General features: G+C 42.1%; 1 protein-coding gene across 9 annotated transcripts in view; it reads right to left on the reverse strand.

Moving 5' to 3' along the window:
- Positions 1 to 24,480, reverse strand: part of KIAA0319 (KIAA0319 ortholog) — a 103,889-nt gene that overhangs the window by 17,842 nt on the left and 61,567 nt on the right. For 8 of the 9 annotated variants that reach the window (XM_025382489.1, XM_025382494.1, XM_025382497.1 and 5 more), the window contains 12 exons: positions 21,690 to 21,788; positions 20,345 to 20,442; positions 19,022 to 19,109; positions 17,947 to 18,039; positions 16,283 to 16,415; positions 14,524 to 14,752; positions 10,648 to 10,771; positions 7,936 to 8,068; positions 6,811 to 6,959; positions 4,642 to 4,793; positions 2,543 to 2,681; positions 1,698 to 1,857 (listed from right to left, as the gene is read on the reverse strand). In XM_025382489.1, coding sequence (XP_025238274.1) covers positions 1,698 to 1,857; positions 2,543 to 2,681; positions 4,642 to 4,793; positions 6,811 to 6,959; positions 7,936 to 8,068; positions 10,648 to 10,771; positions 14,524 to 14,752; positions 16,283 to 16,415; positions 17,947 to 18,039; positions 19,022 to 19,109; positions 20,345 to 20,442; positions 21,690 to 21,788 — 1,597 coding nt within the window. Of the gene's footprint in view, positions 1 to 1,697; positions 1,858 to 2,542; positions 2,682 to 4,641; positions 4,794 to 6,810; positions 6,960 to 7,935; positions 8,069 to 10,647; positions 10,772 to 14,523; positions 14,753 to 16,282; positions 16,416 to 17,946; positions 18,040 to 19,021; positions 19,110 to 20,344; positions 20,443 to 21,147; positions 21,315 to 21,689; positions 21,789 to 24,480 lie in introns of those variants that run through there. The other variant, XM_025382498.1, reaches the window with a different exon arrangement.

The following is a 24,480-nucleotide window of genomic DNA, read 5'->3' on the forward strand; positions in this document are numbered from 1 at the left end:
CCAGGTGATCCTCTCACCTCAGTCTTCTGGGTAGCTGGGGATCACAGGCATGTGCCACCACACCTGGCTTTTTTTTTTTTTTTTGAGATGGAGTCTTGCTCTGTCACCCAGGCTGGAGTGCAGTGGAGCGATCTCAGCTCACTGCAACCTATGCCTCCCAGGTTCAAGCAATTCTCCTGCCTCAGCCTCCTGAGTAGCTGGAATTACAGGCACCTGCCACCATGCCTGGCTAATTTTTGTATTTTCAGTAGAGACAGCATTTCGCCATATTGGCCAGGCTGGTCTTGAACTCCTGACCTCAAGTAATCTGCCCACCTCGGCCTCCCAAAGTGCTGCAGTGCTAGGATTACAGGCGTGAGCCACCGCGCCTGGCCACCTAGCTAGTTTTTTGTGGAGATAGGGTTTCACCATTGCCCAGATTGGTCTCGAACTCCTGGGTTCAAGTGATCTGCCTGCCTTGGCTTCCCAAAGTGTTGGGATTACAGACGTGAGCCACTGCACCCAGCCGTTTTTATTTCTATAAAGTCCATAGTAATGTGCCTTATTTCAGTCCTAATTTTAGTAATATGAGTCTTCTCTATTTTTTCTTAGTCAATCTAGCTAAAGATTTATCAATTTCGCTGATCTGTCCAAGAAACAACTTTTGGTTTTGTTGATTTTCAGACATGTCTTTGATTCAGTATTTGATATTTTCCAAGGGAAATATATGATCCATTTTAGAAAGAGTTCCTTAGAAAATAATTAGAACATGTTTTAATTTGGTATTTTTCTATTCTTCAGTTCTCTGGAAACTAACCAAAGTGGAGGAGCTGACAATAGCTAGGCAAACGGAGAATAGCGGGTTTTCATTCCCACATTCTTTCTGTCCCTCCTCCTACCACACCCTGGGTTAGATAAGACTTAAAAATAAAACTCAGGCTTACATCTGTAATCCCAGCACTTAGGGAGGCCTAGACGGGCAAAACACTTGAGGCCAGGAGTTTGAGACCTGGCCAACATGCTGAAACCCTGCCTCTACTAAAAATACAGAAATTAGCCAGGTGTCGTGCTGGTCACCTGTAGTCCCAGCTACTCAGGTGGCTGAGGCAGGAGAATCACTTGAATCTGAAAGGCGGAGGTTACAGTAAGCTGAGATTGCGCCACTGCTCTCCAGCCTGGGCAACAGAATGAGACCCTATCTCAAAAAATAAAAATTAAATTAAATAATAAATTAAATAAATAAAATTCAATTAAATACAAAAATTTCATAAAAAATAAAGGCCAGAGTTTCAGCCTCATATAGTCCCAGGAGATGGCAAATGGTAATCAGTGATTCTTTCACATTGAGAGAAGCCTCAGTCCCCATGAGCGTGGGGCAGGGATGCAGCCCAGCTGTGAGACATCCTCTTCACATGCCCCAGACCCCTTGCCCAGCTCTGAAGACACCAGAGCTAACAACCATCTCCCCTGCTATTCCCCAGCTCCTCCTTCACTCAGAACATTCCCAGTTAACAAATATTTACTGAGAATTTTAGGAAGGACCTAGCACGATGCTGGCCATACTACTGCCCTTTGAGAAAAAAAGTATATGAATGGGATAAAAGTGTGTGCAAAACTACAGAAGAAGCAGAGGAATGAACAGTTTTCTACTGGACTGGGATGAGGTAAGAACTGGAATTTGTAGGGCCAAGGCCCCGCCTTGGGTGTGCAGCTCCTACCTGAGATCCGAATGGGCCCGAATCTTCTGGACCTTAATGTCCGAGTCCAGCACGTTCAGCAACACAGCCAGCTGCCTCACAAGGGTGTCCTTCCGCTGCTCTGTCAGCTGCCCAACACCAACCTGCAGGGTCAGCTCCACCAGGCCACTCCTCCTAGGGTCTGGGGAAAGAGAAGATACAGGATTTGCACTTGGAGATTTGCACAGGCTTTAGAGTGTAAGGAGCGAGGTTTCTACAAGAGCTCAAAATTACTCCTATGCCATTTCTACATTTGAGTTGTAGGACTCAGGTAAATTCTTCCAAACACCGCGGAGGCCACTATCTGGGAGTGCTTTCCCTTGTTTTATCCCAGTTTGCTATTTATAATTTTTTTTTTCCAGATGATAATTGAGTGTACCTAATTAGCCTCTGGGCTAACTGAAAATTTCAGCCCCTTCCACACTTCCCCAGGACTAGAAAGAGAATTTTGCTTCCAAGTGCCACAGGCACTGCCCAGTTCAGTTTATGCTGGGCTCATTACAGCCGCTTCACTGGAGCTGCCTCCCTCTGTGCCCTGGTATTGAGGTCCTTGTGTCCGCTTCACATTAGGTCTTTGTCTTCTGGCAGGAAAACAAAACTGAAAAGAAAATCTAGTTGCCAGATAACATTCTCTTTTAAAGAGTGACGAGGCTGGATCTATCTGGGGATGCACAACAAGGTGTAAGAGACATCCTCAAAGTGGGTCCAGCCAAGAGCTGGAGCCAGCCACAGGAGGCCTCCCACACTAGTCACATCTGTCAGCGTAAAGACCCCAAAGGCTGACCAGCCAGAGCATGCACGGCCAGCTTCAGAGCCCAGGAACTCACCTGGCTGCACTTCCACAGTGGCAGTGTCCGTGTCCGAGGCCCCCTGACTGTCGGTGACTCGCAAGTGGAAAGTGTACACTCCCTCCACCAGATTCGTAAGCTGCAGGGCCGCACTGTGGTCAGAGCCATCGATGACATCCTACGAAAGAACACGGATCACAGGGCAGCTGTCAATCCTCAGGTCCCAATTTCTGGGCTTGTGTTGATCCTAAACCTCAGTGTCCCATCTTTTTAACACAGGCGTGACTTTAAGAGGGAAGCTGCAGGGGAATGAAGCTGGTGGGATAGCTAAAGACAGGAGAAATCCTCAGCATCTCTTCCCCAAAAAGCGCCAGGGGGCACATCCTCAGACAATATTTCCTGGGCTGAATTTACCAAGTGCCTTCCAGGAATTACCAAATAATTAATTGTATCCAACAAAGGGAAAGACCATTTGAATTAGGGCAAGGACCCTGAGAACAAAGCACAGATTTTCTGGGTCTTATTTTCAAACATAGCTTTACAAAACTCTCATCTTGAATTCCCTCATAATGTATCATGTTCACCTCAAATAACCCAAGACCCTGTGTAGCATCCTCTGTTCTGTGTGCTTCTAAGCTCCAAAGAATTAGAGAAGAACCTCCCAGACTCCCGCTAATAGAAGGGGTGATAACGAATACGTGCTCTGAACAGAGACTCACTGTTATTACATGTAGAGGCTAATCCCCCATCTAGTTGAATAGTGTTAATTCTAGAAGTGCTTAGAAAGTATAAAGCATTTTCAGTTCCTTCCCTGTGACCACTCCTTAGTACATCTCCAAGAGTAAATCTGCATCTCTCCAGTCCTTAGAAATGGCAGGAATGAAGATGTACATACATTTATGTCCTAAGAGGCAGAGTGATCTAATGGGGGTAAAATGCCTGCCAGGAGCTAAAAACCTAGGTGTATCTAGTTTGATTAGAAATGGATTAGTTAAGGCTGGGCGCGGTGGCTCACGCCTGTAATTCCAGTACTTTGGGAAGCCGAGGCGGGCGGATCATGAGGTCAAGAGATCAAGACCATCCTGGCCAACATGGTGAAACCCCATGTCTACTAAAAATACAAAAATTAGCTGGATGTAGTAGCATGTGCCTGTAGTCCCAGCTACTCGGGAGGCTGAGGCAGGAGAATCGCCTGAGCTTGGGTAGTAGAGGTTGCAGTGAGCTGAGATCGTGCGACATCTGGCCGATAGAGTGAGACCCAGTCTCAAAAAAAAAAAAGAAAAGAAAAAAGAAACAAAAGAAAGAAAGAAAAAGAAGTGGATTAGTTAACCTTGGCCAAGTCACTTCTCATCTCTGCATTTCGCCTTCTGCATCTATAAAACACAAACAGCAATACCTGACTTATTGACTCATCTGGCAGAATATGAGGAACAGAAAAGAATCCACTTGGAGCAAAACAGGAAGGATGGAAAAGCATCCTGGAAGCAGGATGATTCTTGCTGGAAGACTTGACCTCAAAGTCCTTCCAAGCTATGGTTTCCTGCCCATCCAAAGTCTGTTCAGGAAAAAGTCGGAAAGGATTTCAGCTTTTGGTTAAATCTCAAAGCAGCCTACTGCCTCCAGCCTTCAGAACATTCAAATGTAGAAGCATAAGCACCTTACAGGGAACACGGAAAGAGAGATGAGGTCATTATAGAGACACTGCCGTGGACTGAACTGTTTCCTTCCCAAATTCCTGTGTTGAAGCCCTAACCCCATACGACTATATCTAGAAATAGGACCTATAAGGAAGTAGTTAAGGTTAATTGAGGTCATAAGGGTAGGCCCCTGATCCAATAGGATTAGTGTCCTTATAAGAAGAGACACAGAGTGCTCTCTCTTCCCCTGCTACGGGAGGACATGGTTAAGAGGGCAGCTGTCTGCAAACCAGGAAGAAAGACCTCACTGGGAACTGAATTAGCCAGCAACTTGAGCCTGTCTTCCCAGCCTCCTTAACAGAGACAAAATGAAGTTCTGTTGTTTAAGCCTCCTTATACTTATATCCTTAGAATATACTGTGGTATACTGTTTGCAGCCCAAGCTGACTAATGCAGATGTAATGATGAGTGGTCTAGGAGCAATTCTCTCTCAGTACTCACTCCAGCTGCTGGACTCTGGCCATCCCGGATCCACAGATAGGACACAATTCCTTGGTCATCAGTAGACCTTGAACCATCCAAAGTAACGGAATTATTGGGAAGCACAAGAACATGTCTGCCACCAGCCCGGGCTCTGGGAGGACTATTATTTTCTAAGTCAAATATAGCAAAAATGAAAGCAAAAAGATTGATTTAAAACATTGGTGATAGAAAAAGTGTGTCATAAAACATCCACAACTCTTCCACCTTGCAGATACAGTATGTAGAATTAAAATATTCAAAAAGGCATTTTGTTTTCCCCAAATGCATATAAGATACAGACTTCCTTAAAACTCCATTTGTACTTAGCTAGCTATAATTTGGGATGAAAAAGATAAAGTAGGTGGCAAGCTATACATTGGGAATTTTTCTAATATTGTTATAATTTTTCTGTCCTTGAAAAAAGGAACAATGATTTTACCAACATTTAGGGTGCTGAAAGTGGCAATATTTTGGTTTAAAATATATTCTGGGTCATTTTTTACTGGTCCACACTATCTGGCCAGAAATATTTCCACTTCAAGTACTACTGCCAAATCTTGACTCCCTAAGATTTAAAAAAAAAAAAAAAAAAAAAAAAGACTTGAGTAAAAAGTAGGCTGGGTGCAGTGGCTCACACCTGTAATCCCAGCACTGTAGGAGGCCAGAGCAGGAGAATCACTTGAGACCAGGAGTTTGAGACCAGCCTGGGCAACATAACAAGTCTCCATCTCTATGAAAAATTAAAATAATAACAATGATAATTAGGCCCTCACTTCTCTGACTAGGTGTTAAATATAAATGAGGCAATGGCCAGGCATGGTGGCTCATAACTGTAATCCCAACACTTAGAGAGGCTAAGGCAGGATGCGTGCTTGAAGCCAGAAGTTCAAGACCAGCCTGGGTAGCAAGACCTGTCTCCACACACAAAAACATTAAAAATCAGCTGGGCATGGTGACACACACCTGTAGTTCCAGCTACTCAGGAAGCTGAGGTGAGAGAATCACTTGAGGTCAGGAGTTTGAGGCTGCAATGAGCTTTGATCACAGCACTGCACTCCAGTCTGAGCAACAGAGTGGGACCCTGTGTCTATTTTAAAAATTAAAAAAATGAGGCAATGTAAAAGCCATTTCTGATGTAATAGCTTCAGAAAAGAGGGGACAGGGAGTCTTAACAAGACTACAGTACAGTGGGGAGATTATAATAAGACACAGCCTCAATTTGGAGATGAGGCTGCTGTGAGGCAAATCCTGCTTGTCCAGATGGGGCTCTGGGACCCAGCCTGATCCCTCCCAATTTCCCCTTAGAAACAAGTCAAGATGCCTGTTCAGATTATTCTCTCTACTTTAATGCATGGTTGAAAATCTCAACAATAAAATCTTTTTAAAAATGCAATCTATATGACTTTGCTGTTAAAGTTGCTTCAGCCTCTCCCAACTGCCCAGAGAATAAAGTCCAAACCCCTAGGCATAGCCCAGGTACATATAACCCTCCACGGCAGAGCCTGTGCCTCAGGCTGCAGCCACTGTCCCAGCGTCCCACACTCTTGCCATTCTACAATGCATGAACCTTTCCATCCAGCCAGGCTCTTATACTCCTCTGCACTTCAACACGTAGTAATCATCCCTTCACTAATTCATTCAATATCTCTAATTTGCCATGAGTCTAGCACTCTGCTATACTGAGGATACAGAGATGTCTGAAGCAAAGGCACTCAGGCAGTTCACAGTCAAATGGGAAGACAGACAAGGAGACAAGTACCTCAAATGGTATTGCACTAGTCTAGACCACAGATTTCACATTAAGAAACGATACGGAGTTTGAATCTCTTTTCTTGAATTTCCAAGCAATAAAGAAAAAAAAATGGTGTCATTTGGACATGGGTCTTTCATTAGTAGCAGTCACAGAAGAGTGAAGTCATTAGAAGATACGCTCCACAAACAAAAGGAAATGTTTCCTTGCAGAGGGCGACTGGGAAACAGCTAACATGAATAGAAGAAAGTTGGCTTTTTTTCTGCCAGGCAGGGTTTGGCATCTGCTGTGAACAAATCAGCAAACACCAACATCTCTGAGCAGTCACGGCCTGGCTGAGGGTCCTGCAGACTCGAAAGCAGAGCAGGCCCAGCCCTGTCCACCTCAGACCCACTCACCCTTCTTCACAGCCACAGTGAGGGTGGACGTGCTGCTCAGTCCCTGCTGGTCTTTCACGGTCAAACGGAAGCGGTAGGTCCCCACCTGAAGACCAGTCACAGTGGCTATTGCTTTGTCAATATTTTCCATCTCCACTGCACTGGGGCCTCTATAAAACATGCAAGCGGTTAACATAAGGGCGGGGGCATGGGATTCTGAATATGACAGGCATGCGATTTGTGCTCTTATAAATGTTTTGTTCCAGCTATAATATATACCATTTAGAGAATTCTAAGAAAACTCCATTCACCTGTACTCTCTAGTTCAGTGTAAGAGTCATAAGCGAAAACCTATTTCAGGCAGAGTCTGCTGGATTACTGGGAAGAGAATATTTGTTCTCGATTTCTTTAAGTCAAGCTGCCAGTGAAATGATCTCTCCTTGGAAAATGAGCCTTAGAAACGACTCCCATTTCTTCTTTGAATAAAATTAGGTGAAATCCTCATCTATCTTTAGGGAGACCATGGAGGAGGAGGGAGTAAGCCAGATAAGCCCTCTCCTAAGAGATAAATCACACTATAGTCATTAAGATCAGGGGCTTGTCAAAAATACCTCAGTTTGGGTCCAAGCTCTTTCTCTTACTATCTGGGCAACCTTAGTCTGTGTGGTCTCATTAGTGTCTACAAGCCTCAGTGTCTCCAACTTTAAATAGGAATCATATTCTTATTTATCTCTTACAAACTGATACAGGGTTCTATGAGACAGAGCATGTAAAGCTCAGAAAATGTTAGATGATATGGATTGCCTCTTACACTCTGCACTTCTGGTGTCTACAGTCACTGCAGGATGGGTTGAGTGTAGACAGGATCACACACAGGTTTCCCTGAACCTCTTCTGTCATGAGCTCGCCTCACACCAAGACAGCCCTGTTCACCTGCCCTGAGCTCTACCTCCCTCTACTGTCAATGATGTCCATCCACACTTGACGTACTCTTCAATCAATAACACCCAGCCACTTCTAGAAACGTGCTTAAATCCCAACTCCTCAAAATGCTCAAGCTGACTGTTTACTACAGATCCTCCAGAGAAGGGATAATACGAGCATTCAGCATGGGCATGAACCTAGCTCAGTGGCGAGACAGACTACCTGACATGCTCCCAGTGGTAGAAGACAATGCCGTGGTCATCACTGCTGCTGCTCCCATCCAGGGTAGCACTTTCCACTGGGAAGATCAGCTCTTGATCAGGGCCGGCCACAGCCACTGGAGGTCTGTTATTTTCTGGAATTACAGAAACAGTGTGAAAAAGTATTATCTCCTTGCATTAAGTCTGCAATCCTGTGATTTCTTGATTTAAGTACCTTACTCATCTTCAGACCAGGCAGCCACTAGAGTATGCAGCATCCTTTGGAATCCTGGAGTGAAGCACTGCAGCCTCCTAGTTGATCCAGGAGTTGAACAGTCCAAGTTCAAGACTGCCGTTACAGGCAGCCAAGAAACACTGTCTCTAATAGACACATCTTTGGTTTCTTTGGTTTAAAAGAATTTCAGTCGGCCGGGCGCGGTGGCTCACGCTTGTCATCCCAGCACTTTGGGAGGCCGAGGCGGGCGGATCACAAGGTCAGGAGATCGAGACCAGCCTGGCTAACATGGTGAAACCCTGTCTCTACTAAAAATACAAAAAATTAGCCGGGCGTGGTGGCATGTGCCTGTAGTCCCAGCTACTCGGGGGGTTGAGACAGGAGAATGGTGTAAACCCGGGAGGTGGAGCTTGCAGTGAGCCAAGATTGCGCCACTGCACTCCAGCTTGGGCGACAGAGAGAGACTCCGTATCAAAAAAAAAAAAAAAAAAAAAAATATATATATATATATATATCTCTTCAGTCATAGGGTGAAAGAGAAGGAAAGGAAAGAAGGGTAGAAGGAGAGAGGGAAGAAGGGTGGGGGGAGGAAGGAAAGAGAGAGGAAGGAAAGAAGGAAGGGACGGAAGGGAGGGAGGAAGAGAGACAGAGAGGGAGGGAGGGGACATCCATGTGAAGAGACCTGCTTTATCAGGTAGGGCTTACTTCCTTTTGTCTCTGTAGCCTCATTGCTAACACAGTGCCTGGTAAACAGTAAATGTTCAAAATATTTTAAATTAAATGTTGAAAGAAAGTAAAATATATAAAGTATTGCTGATATTGGCCAGGCATGGTAGCTCATGCCTGTAATCCCAGCACTTTGGGAGGCCAACGCAGGTGGATCACTTGAGGCCAGGAGTTCAAGACCAGCCTGGCCAACATGGTGAAACTCTGTTTCTACTAAAAATCCAAAAATTAGCCAGGCATGGTGGCACACATCTGTAATCCCAGCTATTCAGGAGGCTGAGGCACTAGAATCATTTGAACCTGGGAGGCAGAGATTGCAGTGAGTCGAGATCATGCCACTGCACTCCAGCCTGGATGACAGCGTGAGACTGTCTCACATTAAAAAAAAAAAAAAAAAAAAAAAAGTATTGCTAATATTGATATAAATAGATAAAATATCTGTTAACAAAAAAAGGGCCAGGTGTAGTGGCTCACACCTGTAATCGCAGCACTTTGGGAGGCCAAGGGTGAGAGGATTGCTTGAGCCCAGGAGTTTGAGACCAGCCTGGGCAACAGAGTGAGACCCCGTCTTACCAAAAAAAAAAAAAAAAAAAGTCATATAGTCAAAAGCTGTAGCAGCCATTGCCCAGTGTTTGTACCACGCCACAGACCCCATGATCCTACTCACTACATAACAGGAGTTTCTCTTTGCCGTAGGATAGAGAACCTGGGTGACCATACATTTACAAAGCCCTTTAGGATGGAGTCCTGGGCTCTCTTGGGGTCATCTACTGTCATTCCAGACCCTGCCCACCCTCCCCACCACCTCCCATTCCCACATCCCTACCTCTTGTTCTCTCTCTCCAATCACAGTAATTTCCTTTTAAATCTTTGAATGTACCAGACTCTCTTCCTTGGCCCTCATGCATACTGTTCCCTCTACCTAAGAACTCTTCCTCTTCCCCTGTGCTGCCCACCCCTCCCCTTCTTCACCGACTAACTGTGACTTGTGCTTCAATCCTGAGCTCATGTACAAGCTCTTTGCAGATGCGTCACACCTAGGCGAGTGCTCTTTCTTTTGGGCCCTGTAGCACCCTGTAGTTTTTTTAGAAAAGCACCAATCACAGAGTTTTATGTGAACTTCTCCATAAGCCCTACAAGGGCAGAGATCAAGTCTATCTTGTTTAATTCCACATCCCAGAGTCTAACGAATAGCCCTTTTTATGTATTAGTGGCATAAATAAATAAGTTGTCTATAGGTTGAGTATAATCTCATTGCCAGGAACTGGAGAGAGGTTCTGGGACTAACAAGCCTCTTTTAGAAAAGTTCTAAGGCAAAGGCCATTATCAAACAAAGGTATAATAACCTTTAAGGTTATTTAACTGAGGAGGTAGGCAGAACCCTGGGTTTTCATGAAACTATTAATGAACAGTGACACTGAACTGGAACATGTTCCCCAATCTCTGGCTACATCTGAGTGTCAAGTCACACATAAGAACCAGCCCCTTCGAGGTCGTCTGGAGTTCTCTACGGCAGAGTGGGGCACGTGTGGAAGCATCCACATGGTGAATTGGAACCCACAAGCAGTGCTGTGGATGGCTCTCATTTCATCCTTCATGCCATAGTTTACAGACAGTCAAGGCAAGATTTAGAACCGCAAAATGAAATTAGTTTTATATGGAGCTTCGGCACCCACAAGCCGGTACCACCAATGTGGCATCTCCAAACCCCAGAAGCCCAGCTATCATTTCTGCTTTACTCTCTGAGGCCAGATCTCTTTCTCCTCCACCTACCAGGCTGGACGATCACAGTCACCACAGCAGTGGACTGCTGCCGTGAAGAATCTGTCACCTTCAGCTGAAATGTATAATCTCCTTCCTGCATTGCAGATAAATGAAGGTACGGTGTCTGCACGCCCTAAGTAATAGCAAAGACAAAAATAAAAACAAAACAAAAAGTAAAGAAGCACAAGTAAATAGTATGACAGAATGAAAAACTAACAATTTTACTTAATACAGAGACCTTGCTCAAAAAGAAATGTGTTTGGTCAGGCACGGTGGTTCACATCTGTAATCCCAGCACTTTAGAAGGCCAAGGCAGGCGGATCACTTGAGGTCAGAAGTTCGAGGCCAGCCTGGTCAACATGGTGAAACCCTGTCTCTACTAAAAATATGTTTTAAAAATCAGCGGGGCATGATGGCGGGCACCTGTAATCCCAGCTACTTAAGAGGCTGAGGCACAAGGATCGCTTGGAACCGGGGATGGGGAGGTTGCAGTGGGCTGAGATTGCACCACTGCACTGCAGCCTGGGTGACAGAAAAAAGAAAAAAATATGTTGGTCCCCAAGAACGTGTGACTTAAACTTTACTGTGCATCCTCATACACTATTGAAGGAGTGTAAACTAGTATAGCCTTTTTGGAAGTCAATCTGAAAACAGCTATTAAAATATTAAATAAGCACATACTACAACCCAGTAATTTGACTTCTTAGTATCTACACCGGAGAAATGCACAAGGAGACTCGTCCATGGATGTTAACTGAAGCACAGTCTATCACAGCAAAACATGCAAACAATCTACACATCCATCAACAGGAGGATGGTCAAACACACTACGATATACTATGGAACACTAGTTTAAAAGAAAGAAGTTTAAAATCATGAGGCAGGTTTATAAATACTAAAACGGCAAATGTCAAAGACATATTAAGAAAAAAAAAAGAAAGTTGGGTCGCATTCAAAAGCAAACAGTAAAATATTGTTTATAGAAATCCACACAAAAAAGAAACTTGTGGAACCATGCATACAATGTGAAAGGTATTGCTGCGTGTACATACACACACTTACACACACACATGGAAAAGATTCTGGAAGTATACACATTAAACTGATAAAAGTAATTATTTCCAGTAAGGACACTTGGTTGGCAGTGGTGATCAATTTATTTGAACTTATTTTAGCAGAATTTATTTGAGCTTTTTTTTTTTTTTTTTTTTTTTTTTTAAAACCACAAGAGGCAATTCATGTATTACTTTTGTAATCAAAAATAATTTTTTGGCCGGGTGCAGCGGCTCATGCCTGTAATCCCAGCACTTTGGGAGGCTGCGGCAGGTGGATCATGAAGTCAGGAGTTCAAGACCAGTGTGGCCCAAATGGTGAAATGCTATCTCTACTAAAAATACAAAAATTAGCTGGGCATGGTGGCAGGCACCTGTAATCCCAGCAACTTGGGAGGCTGAGGCAGAAGAATCGCTTGAACTTGGGGGGTGGAGGTTAAAGTGAGCCAAGATCACGCCACTGCACTCCAGCCTAGACCGCAGAGTGAGACTCCATCTCAAAAAAGAAAAAATAAATAATAATAATAATTTTTTGCCGAGTGTGATGGCTCACACCTGTGATCCTAGCACTTAGGGAGGCCAAGGCGAAAGGATCGCTTAAGCCCAGGAGTTCAAGATCAGCCTGGGCAACATGGTAAAACCCCATTTTCACAAAAAAAATACAAAAATTAGCCAGGTGTGGTGGTATGTGCCTGTGGTCCTAGCTACTCGGGAGGCCGAGATAGGAGGATCTTTGGAGCCCAGGAGATCAAGGCTACAGTGGGCTATAGTCACATCACTGCACTCCAGCCTGGGTGACAGAGTGAGATCCTGTTTCAAAATAAATAAATAATATAATTTTGTAAAACTCTAAGTCAACCCAAGTTTTTACAAAGTCATTTTTTCAACTGAGTATGCAATAACTACACTTGGTGACCCCAGGTTAATACCCTTTCTTTTTTGTTGTTGGTAATAGTTTCAATTATTGCTTATGTTTGAAGTGCATGGCATTATGAAAAGGATTTTTAAGTCTTATTACAATTTATTTACTTTTATAGCTCCCAAGATTGTCTAAAGATAAATGTATCTGTGTGCATTTTTTAAGGTTTTAATGGAAAATTTGAAAAGAAAGTTGATACAAGATCAATTGGATTACCAGGCAAACTTCTGAAATTTGAAATGCATACTTTTAAGAACTTTTGGAAAAAAAAAAATACTTTTCCCTACTTTGACTAAATAAGGCAAAGCACCTTTCTCTGAAAAGTTCAACAGGGAAAGTATGATTTCCCAGGAGTTGCCTCTAAATTCATCAGGTACGTAAATGCTTCTGCACACAACGTAAGGGAATGTTGTGGTAAATGGGAACTGAGCAGACTACTGTGTCTCACCGATGCTCCCAAGGCAGCCGCATGTTTCAGGCAATTGCAAAGGTTTCACTTCCTTCCCCAGTAAGAACACAGCCTCAGCGGGCTGCCTGGTACAATTTTCAGACAAATATAAAACGGTCTGATTCACAGACCTCATCTTTGTGATTGCCCCAGTTAATACCCCTTTGGACATCTTAATCAATCAAGCATAAGGCAATAAGGTTGCCACTATGAATATTATTTGGGGAAAGAAGAGAGAGGGTGTCTGGCAACTGGGCTGGTGTGTAGAGGCAAGGCTCACAGTGTGGCCCAGCCCTCAGAAACTTTGGATACATGTCCAGTATGCATGGATGAATTTTGGAGTATTAGCTTTGGATGCATAATTCCTAATAAGTAAAAGAAAATTAGGAAGATTCTTTTAATGGTGAAAATACAAAATATCCCATCCTCCTGTTTTGTATGCAACCCACCTCTGAATCAGAATTCTTAACATAACAGAACATAGCACTTGCTACAACCCCTAGGTAGAGATGGACACCACCAAGAGGGTTCTCCAAGGATATCCAGACAACTCATGGCTCTTTCAAGTTCCATAAATCTACCCAGTTACTTTTAACTCCTCATAATTGCAAGGCATGTCCCAGGAACACCAGAAAGTAAAGCAGGTAAGTTTCCATGGAATATCTGATTTTATCTTAAATACTAATGAGAAATGTATCTTGGACTGGTGAGGCGAAATTTGAAGGAGAAAAGGAAGATGGAAATGTAAGGTCCTATCTTTCTTTTTTTTTCATGAAACTCTCAAAAAAATAACATAACTTCAAAAACATTAAGCTGGTTAGCAACAAAAACAAATAGCTTTGCCAATCACAAAAAGAAGAATAAGCAAACACGTCTCTACTAAAAATATTTTTAAAAAATCAGCCAGGCATGATGGCGAGCACCTGCAAGTTTCCACGGAAACTTCACACACAACAGAAGTTTCAAGATTATTATGTTGTTAGACAAACATACTTAAAAGATTTGAACAAATCAAAAGGTAGATACAAACAAGACCCTAAAAAGCGACCAGTGGATGTAGACAAGATAACATGGAGTTTCTATAAACAGGAGAAACAGAATAACAAAACAAATTCTGATAATGAGGTTTAGATTAGATTATTTCTAAGGTTTCTCCCAATACGAAAATACTTCTCTAACAGATGTGAGACTTTTCCCAAACTGATCTCAGGATCTAATTTTCAACACAGAGCCAATTGGTTTCTGTCCTGTGCTATCTAAGTGGGAGAGGGGAAAGGATGTAAACTTGGAAGATTTGTGAGCTTCGGTCCTTTTCCAATAGTTGTAATATATCAGGTAACTTTACAAAATAAAGTATCTAAATTGAACTGCCTACCCCAACCAATAGCAGATAGGTAGGTAGGTAGGTAGGTAGATAGACAGACAGACAGACAGACAAAAGTCTGAAGGCAGGACGGAGAACTTGCCTGCATGGCCACCTGTTTGCCCTCACTCCCAGGGCCCAGGGACCACTCATAGAGGACAATCTGGTGATCATCACTGCTCTGGTTTCCATTCAAAGTGATGGAGTTTTGAGGCAAAGTTATAGTGTGATTTGGTCCAGCGTTAGCGACCGGTGGGTAGTCCACAGCATTGTTGACTATTAGGGCTGCAGTTGTAGAGTTAGTGGCTCCGTCCGAGTCTGTAACAGTCAACCTACAAAAAGGAGAAGAAACCATAGTTGGAAGAATATGCCAGGCTGGGCGCAGTGGCTCACGCCTGTAATCCCAACACTGTGGGAAGCTGAGGTGGGAGGATTGCTTAAGCCCAGGAGTTCTGAGACCAGCTGGGCCATAGAGTGAGACTCTGTCTCTATTTAACAACAACAAAAAAAAAATTAGCCAGTGTGGGCATGCATACCTATAGTTCTAGCTACTTGGGAGGCTGAGGTGGGAGGATCACTTGAGCCCGGGGAGGTCAAGGCTGCAGTGAGCCAATATTGCTCCACTGCGCTGCAGCTCAGGCAGCAGAGCAACAGACCGTCTCAAAAAACAACCAAAAAAAAAAAAAAAAAAAAGAAACAGACAAAAAAATAATACGCCAAATCTCAAGGTAAACTTAGGTCAATTTAGTCTGCTCATGAAACAGTTCTCAGAAGAACTCGGAACAGTTAAAAACATAAATTTAAGAATGAAGCAAAGATAAACACAGACTTGATATTTTTGTTTGATTTTGTTGCTGTTGAGTATTTTAGTGTTAGTTCATAACATATCGATGTCAGAGTTTCACCTTCATGGATTTCTGATTAGCTTTTGAGATGCTGGGTGAAGAAACCATCCTCACCCAACATACATGCCACTCTCTAATAACGGAGACTAAAAATGGATCAGGTTTAAGTTCTGCCTTCAGGTTGAGCATGCAGAGACAGCAAATCACTCCTGAATTTTCAGCTACAAAGCTTTTTAATTTTTAATCCTTTTCTAGAGGACTTATAATTATGTTTTCCGGATACTCCTTGCAAAGCGGTGTTAGGATTAAGCACTTTCAAATGCGAACCAGTGCTCAACCTCTGTAAACAAAAAAGAGAAGTGCATTAATCTTCCTGCACTAAACTGATTCCTAATGTGGTCCTGAGGACAGTGAATTCACAAATGGGTCACTTCATCCTTCTACGTTAAAGATGGTGGTGGGAGCAGTGATGAGTGCTAAATAATATCAATAGGCATATGACAATGAAGCTGTGGCACGAACACAGGCCTTCCTTGCAGGGAAAGCACATGTAGGGGGCACCTGTGCATCTGAGCTGCTTTCCACACTATCCCTCATACTCCACACAACCAAGCTCCAACTTCCACTTCTGGCTCTGACAGCAAACCAAACACCTAAAGTCCTTCCTTCTCAACCAGGCTGAGTCAGGACACTTTCTGGGCCCGTTAGGAAATTTCTTCCTGGGTTAGGAGCAGTAACCTGTTCCAATCAGATGGTAAAGCATAATTAAATACAAATGAATTAAATGAATCTCATAAAGTACTTTTCACTATATATAAATTTTACTCCAATGAATAAATAAAGTTCATATTAATTGATGAGGATATCAGAGTCTCCAGCGGCATTGAACCAAAACCCCCATGAAAGTGAAATCTCTTTTGATCAAAATAAGAAGTGCAGTGTTTCATGTGCATTAATTTAAAGAAACAGTAAAAATGTAAGTAGCAGGCAGCACAATAAAGGCAGGGACCCACTTGCCTGAAACTATAGTTACCAGGATCAAGGTTAGACAAGCGTAAGACAGGAGAGTCAACTGAAGTCTTCTCTTCTATGAAGGGCCCATTAATTTCTTCCCAGTGATAATTCACTATTTCAGTATCATCTGTACTTTCTAAAAGATTAAGAAATAGAGACAAGAATGAAATACAAGAGGAAGACATAAGTTTTATACTTTACTGCATATTTAAATTCATTTTTATATGAAATTATGTACTTGCCTAGATCTCAATGGATATATATTGTATTAGAAGGAGGTTCTTTCCTACTCCTGAAATTATATCACTATTTTTCTCCTGGATTTCCACCAGATTTGACTGAGGCTGTTCCCACTCAGTTGAATATTTAAGAAGCACAGTGACAGAGGCTTTTGCTTTTAAAAAAAACAGGAGTCAACAAAACGCAGCACATGGAAATGCTACTGCTGCTCACCTCAGCTACAGCACGCGAGCTCCTACTGATCATTTTAAATAGGCACCTGAGCTGACAGGTTCAGAGACTTGAGTTGCTTTTCTATAACTTACAAAACATCTTTTACTACCTTAATTATTAAGGGGTAAATCCAGAGAAAGGTCACATCCTTACATGAAAATTTTCCATTTCTACTTTAAAAGAGAACAAACAAAATGTGCCATGCAGATTCACAGAAATTTAGACCTGGAAAGGGGCTAGTTTCATCTAATTCATTTAAGGAAAGAACAAGTTCATGTGACAGATTAATAATCATGAACAGTTGCCTGTAAATAAGCCACACTGAATTAGAGGAATCAAAATGTGACCTATTTGTTCATGTAAATATTTCCATTTAAAATATGCTTTATTTTCATGTTGCTAAGATGGAAATGTGGACTATTTTTGAATAGATGCAAATGGTCATGTCAATGTGATCTCTGTAAATTTGCAGGCTTGCAAGATAGAGCAGCTTTAATGGCTAACAAGTATTCTTCTCCCAACAACCAAGGCAACCGTTCTTCACTCTCTAAAGGATTTGGTATTAGCTTTGTGATTAAATGTACATAAAATGCAATTACCTGGTACACTGATAAGGTTGAACCTAGTCAAACACAGGATGTTTTCAACCAACTCTTATTTACATGGACACCTGTAGTTACACAGGGGTCCCTTCCACATATACTCCAATAGAAGAAATGATCTCTGAACAAATTTACAAAACCACCACGCTCCCTCCTTTCTAAGAGTTCTTAAAAGCGATTTTCCCATCTGGTGGGGGGCACCTCCCCTCCCAAGTCAGGTCACGGGAGCGCCTCTCTGGCATCTAATTAATTCTTTTAAAATACTCTTCTAAAATAAGTTATATATATAAAGATATATACATATATAAAGTGATTTTCCAACTACTCTCCATACATACCACACCAGAAGGAGATTCTTCAATAATTGCTAAAATTTCCTATCAAACGGCCAGGCTCTAAAGAACTTTCTAATAAAACAGACAAAAGGTGAAGGGAAAATAAGCACAGGATAGAGGAGCTAAAGGAACTAAAGAAGACATAAAACTAAAGAAGGAGGTGATTGTTTATCAAAGTAACAGCCCATAAGTCCTCCCAGCTTTGACGCAGAGCACCCATTACATTTCATAGCATGTAGAGAAAAAAGAAATCCCTAAACTGTCACAGGATACACACGGCTGCCATCAATGAGGGCTGACGTCAAAGGCAAAGTGAGCTCTTGCAGTTGGGGAGAAACAACGGCTACAGGTGGCAGATTGGCTCTTCTGGCTGTAACAGAGAAAAAAGGACAGTGACTGAGCCCGTGTTGGGTATGCGTATGTCATTACCTACATAAAATTATCTACTTTAAAAACTTGACTATTAAATGTCCTGTCAAGAAGGTGTTTATCCGACAGGCCTCAGCTATAGAAATCAATTTTTAAAGTCTGGAGTCTCTCTGAATTTCAGGAGCTTGTCTGTACATTTACATTTTTGCATGTAAGCCCAGGGTCAGTGAAGATGTACAATAATAACCAAGGGGCTCATCACAGAGTGTGAGCAGTAATTACAGAGCAGGAGCAAGGGATTACAGTTCCAGCTCCTGGGATTGACTGGATCTTATATCTCTGACTGAAGGCAACTCACCCCCAACCATGCTTCAGCTGTAATAATAACCAGGCAGATTATGCAAAAGATAGAGCCATCAGGCCCTCAGGATGGGCTGAAGTTGGTGCAAGGGAGGTTCACCTTGATTGGGTAGGTTGTGCCCTCAGCACAGGTGAGGGGGTGGTGGGGACTGAAAGCCAGCCTATATTCTACGCAACAAGCCAGGGCTGTGCCCACCCAGCCCAAGAACCACCTGTTTCTAATTGACACGAATATACTGATCAATGGGCACACATTTTCCCCTGACCTCTTGGTTGCTCAGTTGAGTGTATTTAACATGCCCCTGCTCCAAAGGTACTGAATCATGGAGAGTGGAGGTAGAAGTTAGAGAGGATGGCGTAAATGTCAGATAGAGAGGGCTAAGTTGGATTCGCCACCTTTCAAGAGCAGCCAGCAATAACCTTGTCAAGCAAGTACTGAGTGATATATGAAAGGTAGAAAAAAAAATAATAATCTTTGCGTGTTTTCTCTACAATGGAGCCTAATTCAAAATAGGTTTTCTCTCTCTAGATAGATAGGTAGATAAATATAGACATAGTCATCCAGGCACCAAAAATTGAGATAAATGTGTACAACAGGAGGCCATTCTCTTACACAGGCTTACCAGGCTTAACAGTGACATTGACAAATCCTTCTCCAAAGGCGTTTTCACTAGAAACAGCAACTTTGAAGACATAAAGTCCAACGGACAACTGTAACATAAAGAAAAGTTATACAGTTCAACATGCAAGACATGATGGGTCCACTACCTAGAAAAAGCTAAAATGTCCCAGAAGCCACACTCCTAAAGTCAGCATAGAGAAGGGGCTCAGGAGAGAGTCTCATTTGGATGTGCCAAGAGGCTGCCACATGTTTGAAGCCTGAATTCTGGAACACTAAGGATCACCTATACAGGCCTTTAGCTTCGCTACAGAGGGCTTCACAGAGGCCTGGGTGAGATGGACCAGCAGAGGGCAGCAGTTCTCAAACGTGTGTATGGAATCTTGCATTTTTACCACCTAGCTCTAGTACGTTGGTTGCCAGTGGTCTGGATGCCACACTTTGAGAAACAGAGCTCCATGACATGAGGGTGATGCAAGTCTGTGTTGTACCATTAGCTGTGTGATCCCAGGACATGAAGTCAACATAATCATCTGGTAGGAAACTAGACCTCTAGTCGCTAAGTCGGTTTATATATCCTCCTAGGCCAGAAAGAGGGCATGTTTCTTGTGAGTGCTTGTATCATAGAGCAACATGTGATAGGGTAATTTGTGACCTGGAATGGAATTATTTGCAACTCTAGAGATGTGCTGGATTGAGAACCAGAGATAAGTAAAATGTCCTTAACACTGCAAGGAGAGCAAGAGTTAGATCTGGTTTTTAACCTCAATGCAATGCTTGTGGGACAACCAGGCTCTTTTCCCCAAACTGAGATATACCAAGTAGCCCAAATAAAGAATAGCCATCCAAAGCCTCTTAACCATCTGCCTGCCTACTTGCATGGCTGAAACTTCACTCGTTCATATCCTTCTTTTGATCTTACCATAAGAAAGATGTTTGCAGCTAGGCATGGTGGCTCACGCCTGTAATCCCAGCACTTTGGGAGGCCAAGGAGGGCAGATCACTTGAGGTCAGGAATTCAAAACCAGCCTGGCCAACATGGTGAAACCCCACCTCTACTAAAAATACAAAAAAATTAGCTGGGCGTGGTGACACGCACCTGTAATCCCAGCTACTCGGGAGGCTGAGGTAGGAGAATCACTTGAACCCAGGAGGCAGAGGTTGCAGTGAGCTATAATTGTGCTACTGCACTCCAGCCTGGGCAACAGAGCAAGACTCTCTCCAAAAAAAAAAGAAAGACGTTTGGGTTCAGTAGCTAAGAAGGTATTAACTGAGTTCTATGCCGTTATGCTGTGCTGTGAGACACAACCAGTCTCCAGTTACTTACTTGAGAGAGATTAAGAGTTTGCATGTGTCCTTGTTTTATTTCACCTTGGTAGTCTATGGGGTGGCTTATTAAACTCCATTCATAGCTGTAGGTTGTTTCTGAGAGCAAAAAATAAATATGAGTAGTTATAAATTCTGAGAGGTCACTAGATAACCTGGGCAGAGGGAAGATGACAGTCTTTAAACCACCAGTGCAGATTACCTTAGATACACTCAACTCAGCTTTCTTTTTTTTTTAAACTTATATATATATTTTTTGAGTCTATTTGTTTTTATCCCCTCGCTCTTGCTATCATCTTATGAACTTGACTTTCAACTATCAGCCAAGTAAAGAATAACACGTATCTTCTTAATGTAACATTTCTTTTTTTATTATAAAAACATACAACTTACAGGAAATTTTTTAAATGTATAAAGTTAAAAAAACAAAACCTCCCTAATTTAACTGTTAGTATTTGATGAGTTTTTTTCTAGGAGGCTACATCTGACTATCCACATCAGTTTTAACATAGTATAATCCACTGTGCTTTTCTCTTTTTAACAAAAGGCAAGGACATTTCAATTCATTTGATCTGTTGTAGGGGTTTATTTAAGGACACAAAAACAGAGTATAAACATATCTATGTTAAGATGAAACTGTCTCCCAGCTTCAGATATTAGTAGTTAAAATATAAGATACCTCATCTCAAAGGATTAAAATGCAAATGCCAAATATTATCATCTCTGTGTATAAAATTTTGACCAATATGTGATGGAGAAAAAAATGAATTAAGGAACTAAGCCGAATGAGAGATAGTCAAACACCTTAAGAACAATGCATTTGACAGGCCACAGGTCCCAGGTCAAATGCTTACTGAATGGTAGAGCACTGGACAAGTAGAAGAAAGAGCATTTTGAATAAAATTTTTTGAGCAGCTAGTGTGAGGCATCCTGAGAACCTCAGAGCCATGATTGTCAACGCCACAGTATCTGCAAACAAACCTATGGGTGCACGCCACTTCCCTCTCATCCCGGTGGAATCTTCCCAGGTTCTATAGGTTATCACAGGTCAAGAACTGTACGTGGCAACCTCTCCTGATCTGCTTCCTATCATCAGAAATGTATGACTTTCCATCCTGATCAATTAAATGATACATACTGTACTTAATTTCCTAGATTCTTACTCTATTTTAAACTATTTCAACAAATTTTGATGCTTAAGGATAATCAAAGCCTTGTCTTCCACCTTTGTTTGTGATGTTGCGCAATGTTGTGAAAAAGAATCGGCATTGTAAATAGTCTGTAAGGACCTGCTAGGGAAGAACACTCCAGTTCCTAGTGGTCAGGAAGGAAGGTTAAACCCTCACCTGCAGGTGGCGCTGGCACAACAAAGGCCTTCAGTTCAACTTCATTGTCCGGTAAAGTTATAATTAGGTTATCTCCAGCCGATACCATAAGTTCTTTCACTAAAAGTTAATTAGAAATAATACATGTAATTATATAATACAATTTGTTACATTACTGCTCTACACTAGATCTGTTTTTAGTATCCATAAATTAAAATAGCATATGTTTTTGTAATAGTTCTTCGTAAGATTTTAGCTAAGGCACGTTTTTCCTCTGGCCAGAAATTGAACTGCACACTGTATTATAGTTCAGGGTTTTAAACCACAAATATGAGTTGGCACTGTGACAAAAATAATGATTCAAATTGACTGAGCAATGTATTGGGTGACAAGAGTTGCGTGAAACAGGTTTCACGCAATTGTGGATTAGGTCCATTTTCTCCCTTGCTACCAGCTTTTCTTGACTCCCTGGTGTGAGCTATTTTTAGTTATAAAATGATTAAATGTAATCCTAAGTGTTTCTGTCTCATTAGTCACACTCCACTCAGTTCTGATAGTAGCCTCATGAATTACTGCTAATGACCTTGTATTTGGAAACTTTCCAAGACAAAATCCAGTCCCTCAATATAAAAAGCCTATTTTAACTTAAGCAGCAGGAACATTAAGTCTTATCAAAAGTGCTTAGCCACCAAGTAAACATTCAGAACAATACTTGTTTACTTTCTCTATAACCAGATTACATTGATATATTCATAAATTCTATCGGTTTGACGCCATTGGACATTAGTTTCACTTGTAAAATATATTGTGATATGTCCAGATACTACACAGAGAAAAGCAGATTTAAAAAAAAAAAGCTGGGTGCTCTCCAGAGGGATCAGCTGTGAGGAGATGTCAGACAGGTTGTTCATTTAATCCACTCCCCTCCTCTCAGTCCTCAGTCCCTCGAGTGCCTCCTAGATCAGCTGCAGGGGCTCTCAGTGGCTTTGCTGGCTCCTCTCTTGTCATTTTCACTAACTCTTTATCCTGAAAGTCAGCAACTGTAGACCTAGAAAGGACACTGACCCAAACCTATCATGTTGTAGACGGGGAAATTAAATCCTAGAAAAGCAAAGTTGTCCAAAGCTGTATGGTAATTAGCAATAGGTCCATCAATATTTAATTAATTTAAATGTATGTATTTCAACAAACACTTATATATCAGATTAAAGGGTGCTAGGCATTGCCCCAAGGGCTTTAAAATGATCAGTTCATTTAATCCTCATTACAACTGTATGCAGTAGGTTCTATTAAAATGCAAAGATCCTGGGCCAAACTCCCAGGCCAGTTTCTTTTTCCATATACTACACAGCTTCTCTTCCACTATTATCTTTCTCTCTGTGGAAGCTCAGGATCAAAGTAAATACAAAAGTTAGAGAGAGTAATCTCCAAAATACATTGCCCACAGAAAAGCTCAGGAAACATGACCCTTAGGTCTTGCATATTCTAATAGCTTCCTTATTGGAAAATCTAATGGAAGCTTTGCAATCCTCACCATGACCTCTGCAACACATGGAGTTTGATACGTCTTCCTTTTTGGAACTACAGGCCACAACATGCCACCCCAAAATATGATTTGTGAAAGGGAAATAAATCTCGGGACCCCCAAATCACTAAGCCAAAGGGAAAAGTCAAGCTGGAAACTGTGTCAGGCAAACCTGCACCTCATTGTATTCCTAAACAAATACCTACAAAGATAAAAAAAAAAAAAAAAAAAAAAGCTACATGCCTCCCTTATAATTTGCCCACAAAGAAATTCCTTGTGGGCCTCAAGATCTTTGCCCTAAAACAGTTTTGTTGAATTTCACCCTGGCAGTGTAAATCAATAGCTTATCTTTACAGGTGCAGGGGGTGGGGAAAAGGACAGAGCTCAGTCATCCCTCTGCTCACCTGAGACAAATGCATATCTAATTGCTTTCTCTGCCCTATTGTTTATGAAAAAATACAGATTCACTGAGCCAGACAAGGCATAAGTGACTATTCCTCTACCCCCTCTCACAAGTAAATTGTGTATTCAGTGAAAGACTGATCAAAGACTCAATGTGCAATATTTGTCTCTTATCTACCTGTGACCTGAAAGACCCCCTTCCAGTTGTCATGCCTTTCTGGACCGAACCAATGTACATCTCACACACACTGATTGATGTCTTATGTCTCCCTAAAATGTATAAAACCAAGGTGGCCAGGCACAGTGGCTCACACCTGTAATCCCAGTACTTTGGCAGGCTGATGCAGGTGGATCACTTGAAGTCAGAAGTTCGAGACCAGGCTGGCCAACACAGAGAAACCCCATCTCTACTAAAAATATAAAAATTAGCTGGGCATGGTAGTGGGTGCCTGTAATCCCAGCTACTTAGGAAGCTGAGGCAGGCAAATCGCCTGAACCTCGGAGGCAGAGGCTGCAGTGAGTCAAGGTCACACCACTGCACTCCAGCCTGGCCACAAAGCAAGACGCCATCTCAAAACAAACAAAAAAAAACCAAGCTGTACCCTGACCACCTTGGGCACCTGTCATCAGGACCTCCTGAGGCTGTGTCACTGGTGAGTCCTTAACCTTGGCAAAATAAACTTTCTAAATTGATTGAGACCTGTCTCAGATACTTTTGGTTCACAGACTATAAGAAACTAGAATATGCCATTGCAACTATAACTCTATTATATAAGGATTATCTTGAGCTCTGTGTTTTTTTGTTTTTGTTTTTGTTTTTTAAAGAAACACCAGACCAAGAGGAGCTCTGAAAACAGAGTACAAGTTGCTCCTTTGTAAGGGAAA

The sequence above is a fragment of the Theropithecus gelada genome, chromosome 4, assembly GCF_003255815.1.
Source record: "Theropithecus gelada isolate Dixy chromosome 4, Tgel_1.0, whole genome shotgun sequence".
Taxonomy (NCBI): Eukaryota; Metazoa; Chordata; class Mammalia; order Primates; family Cercopithecidae; genus Theropithecus; species Theropithecus gelada.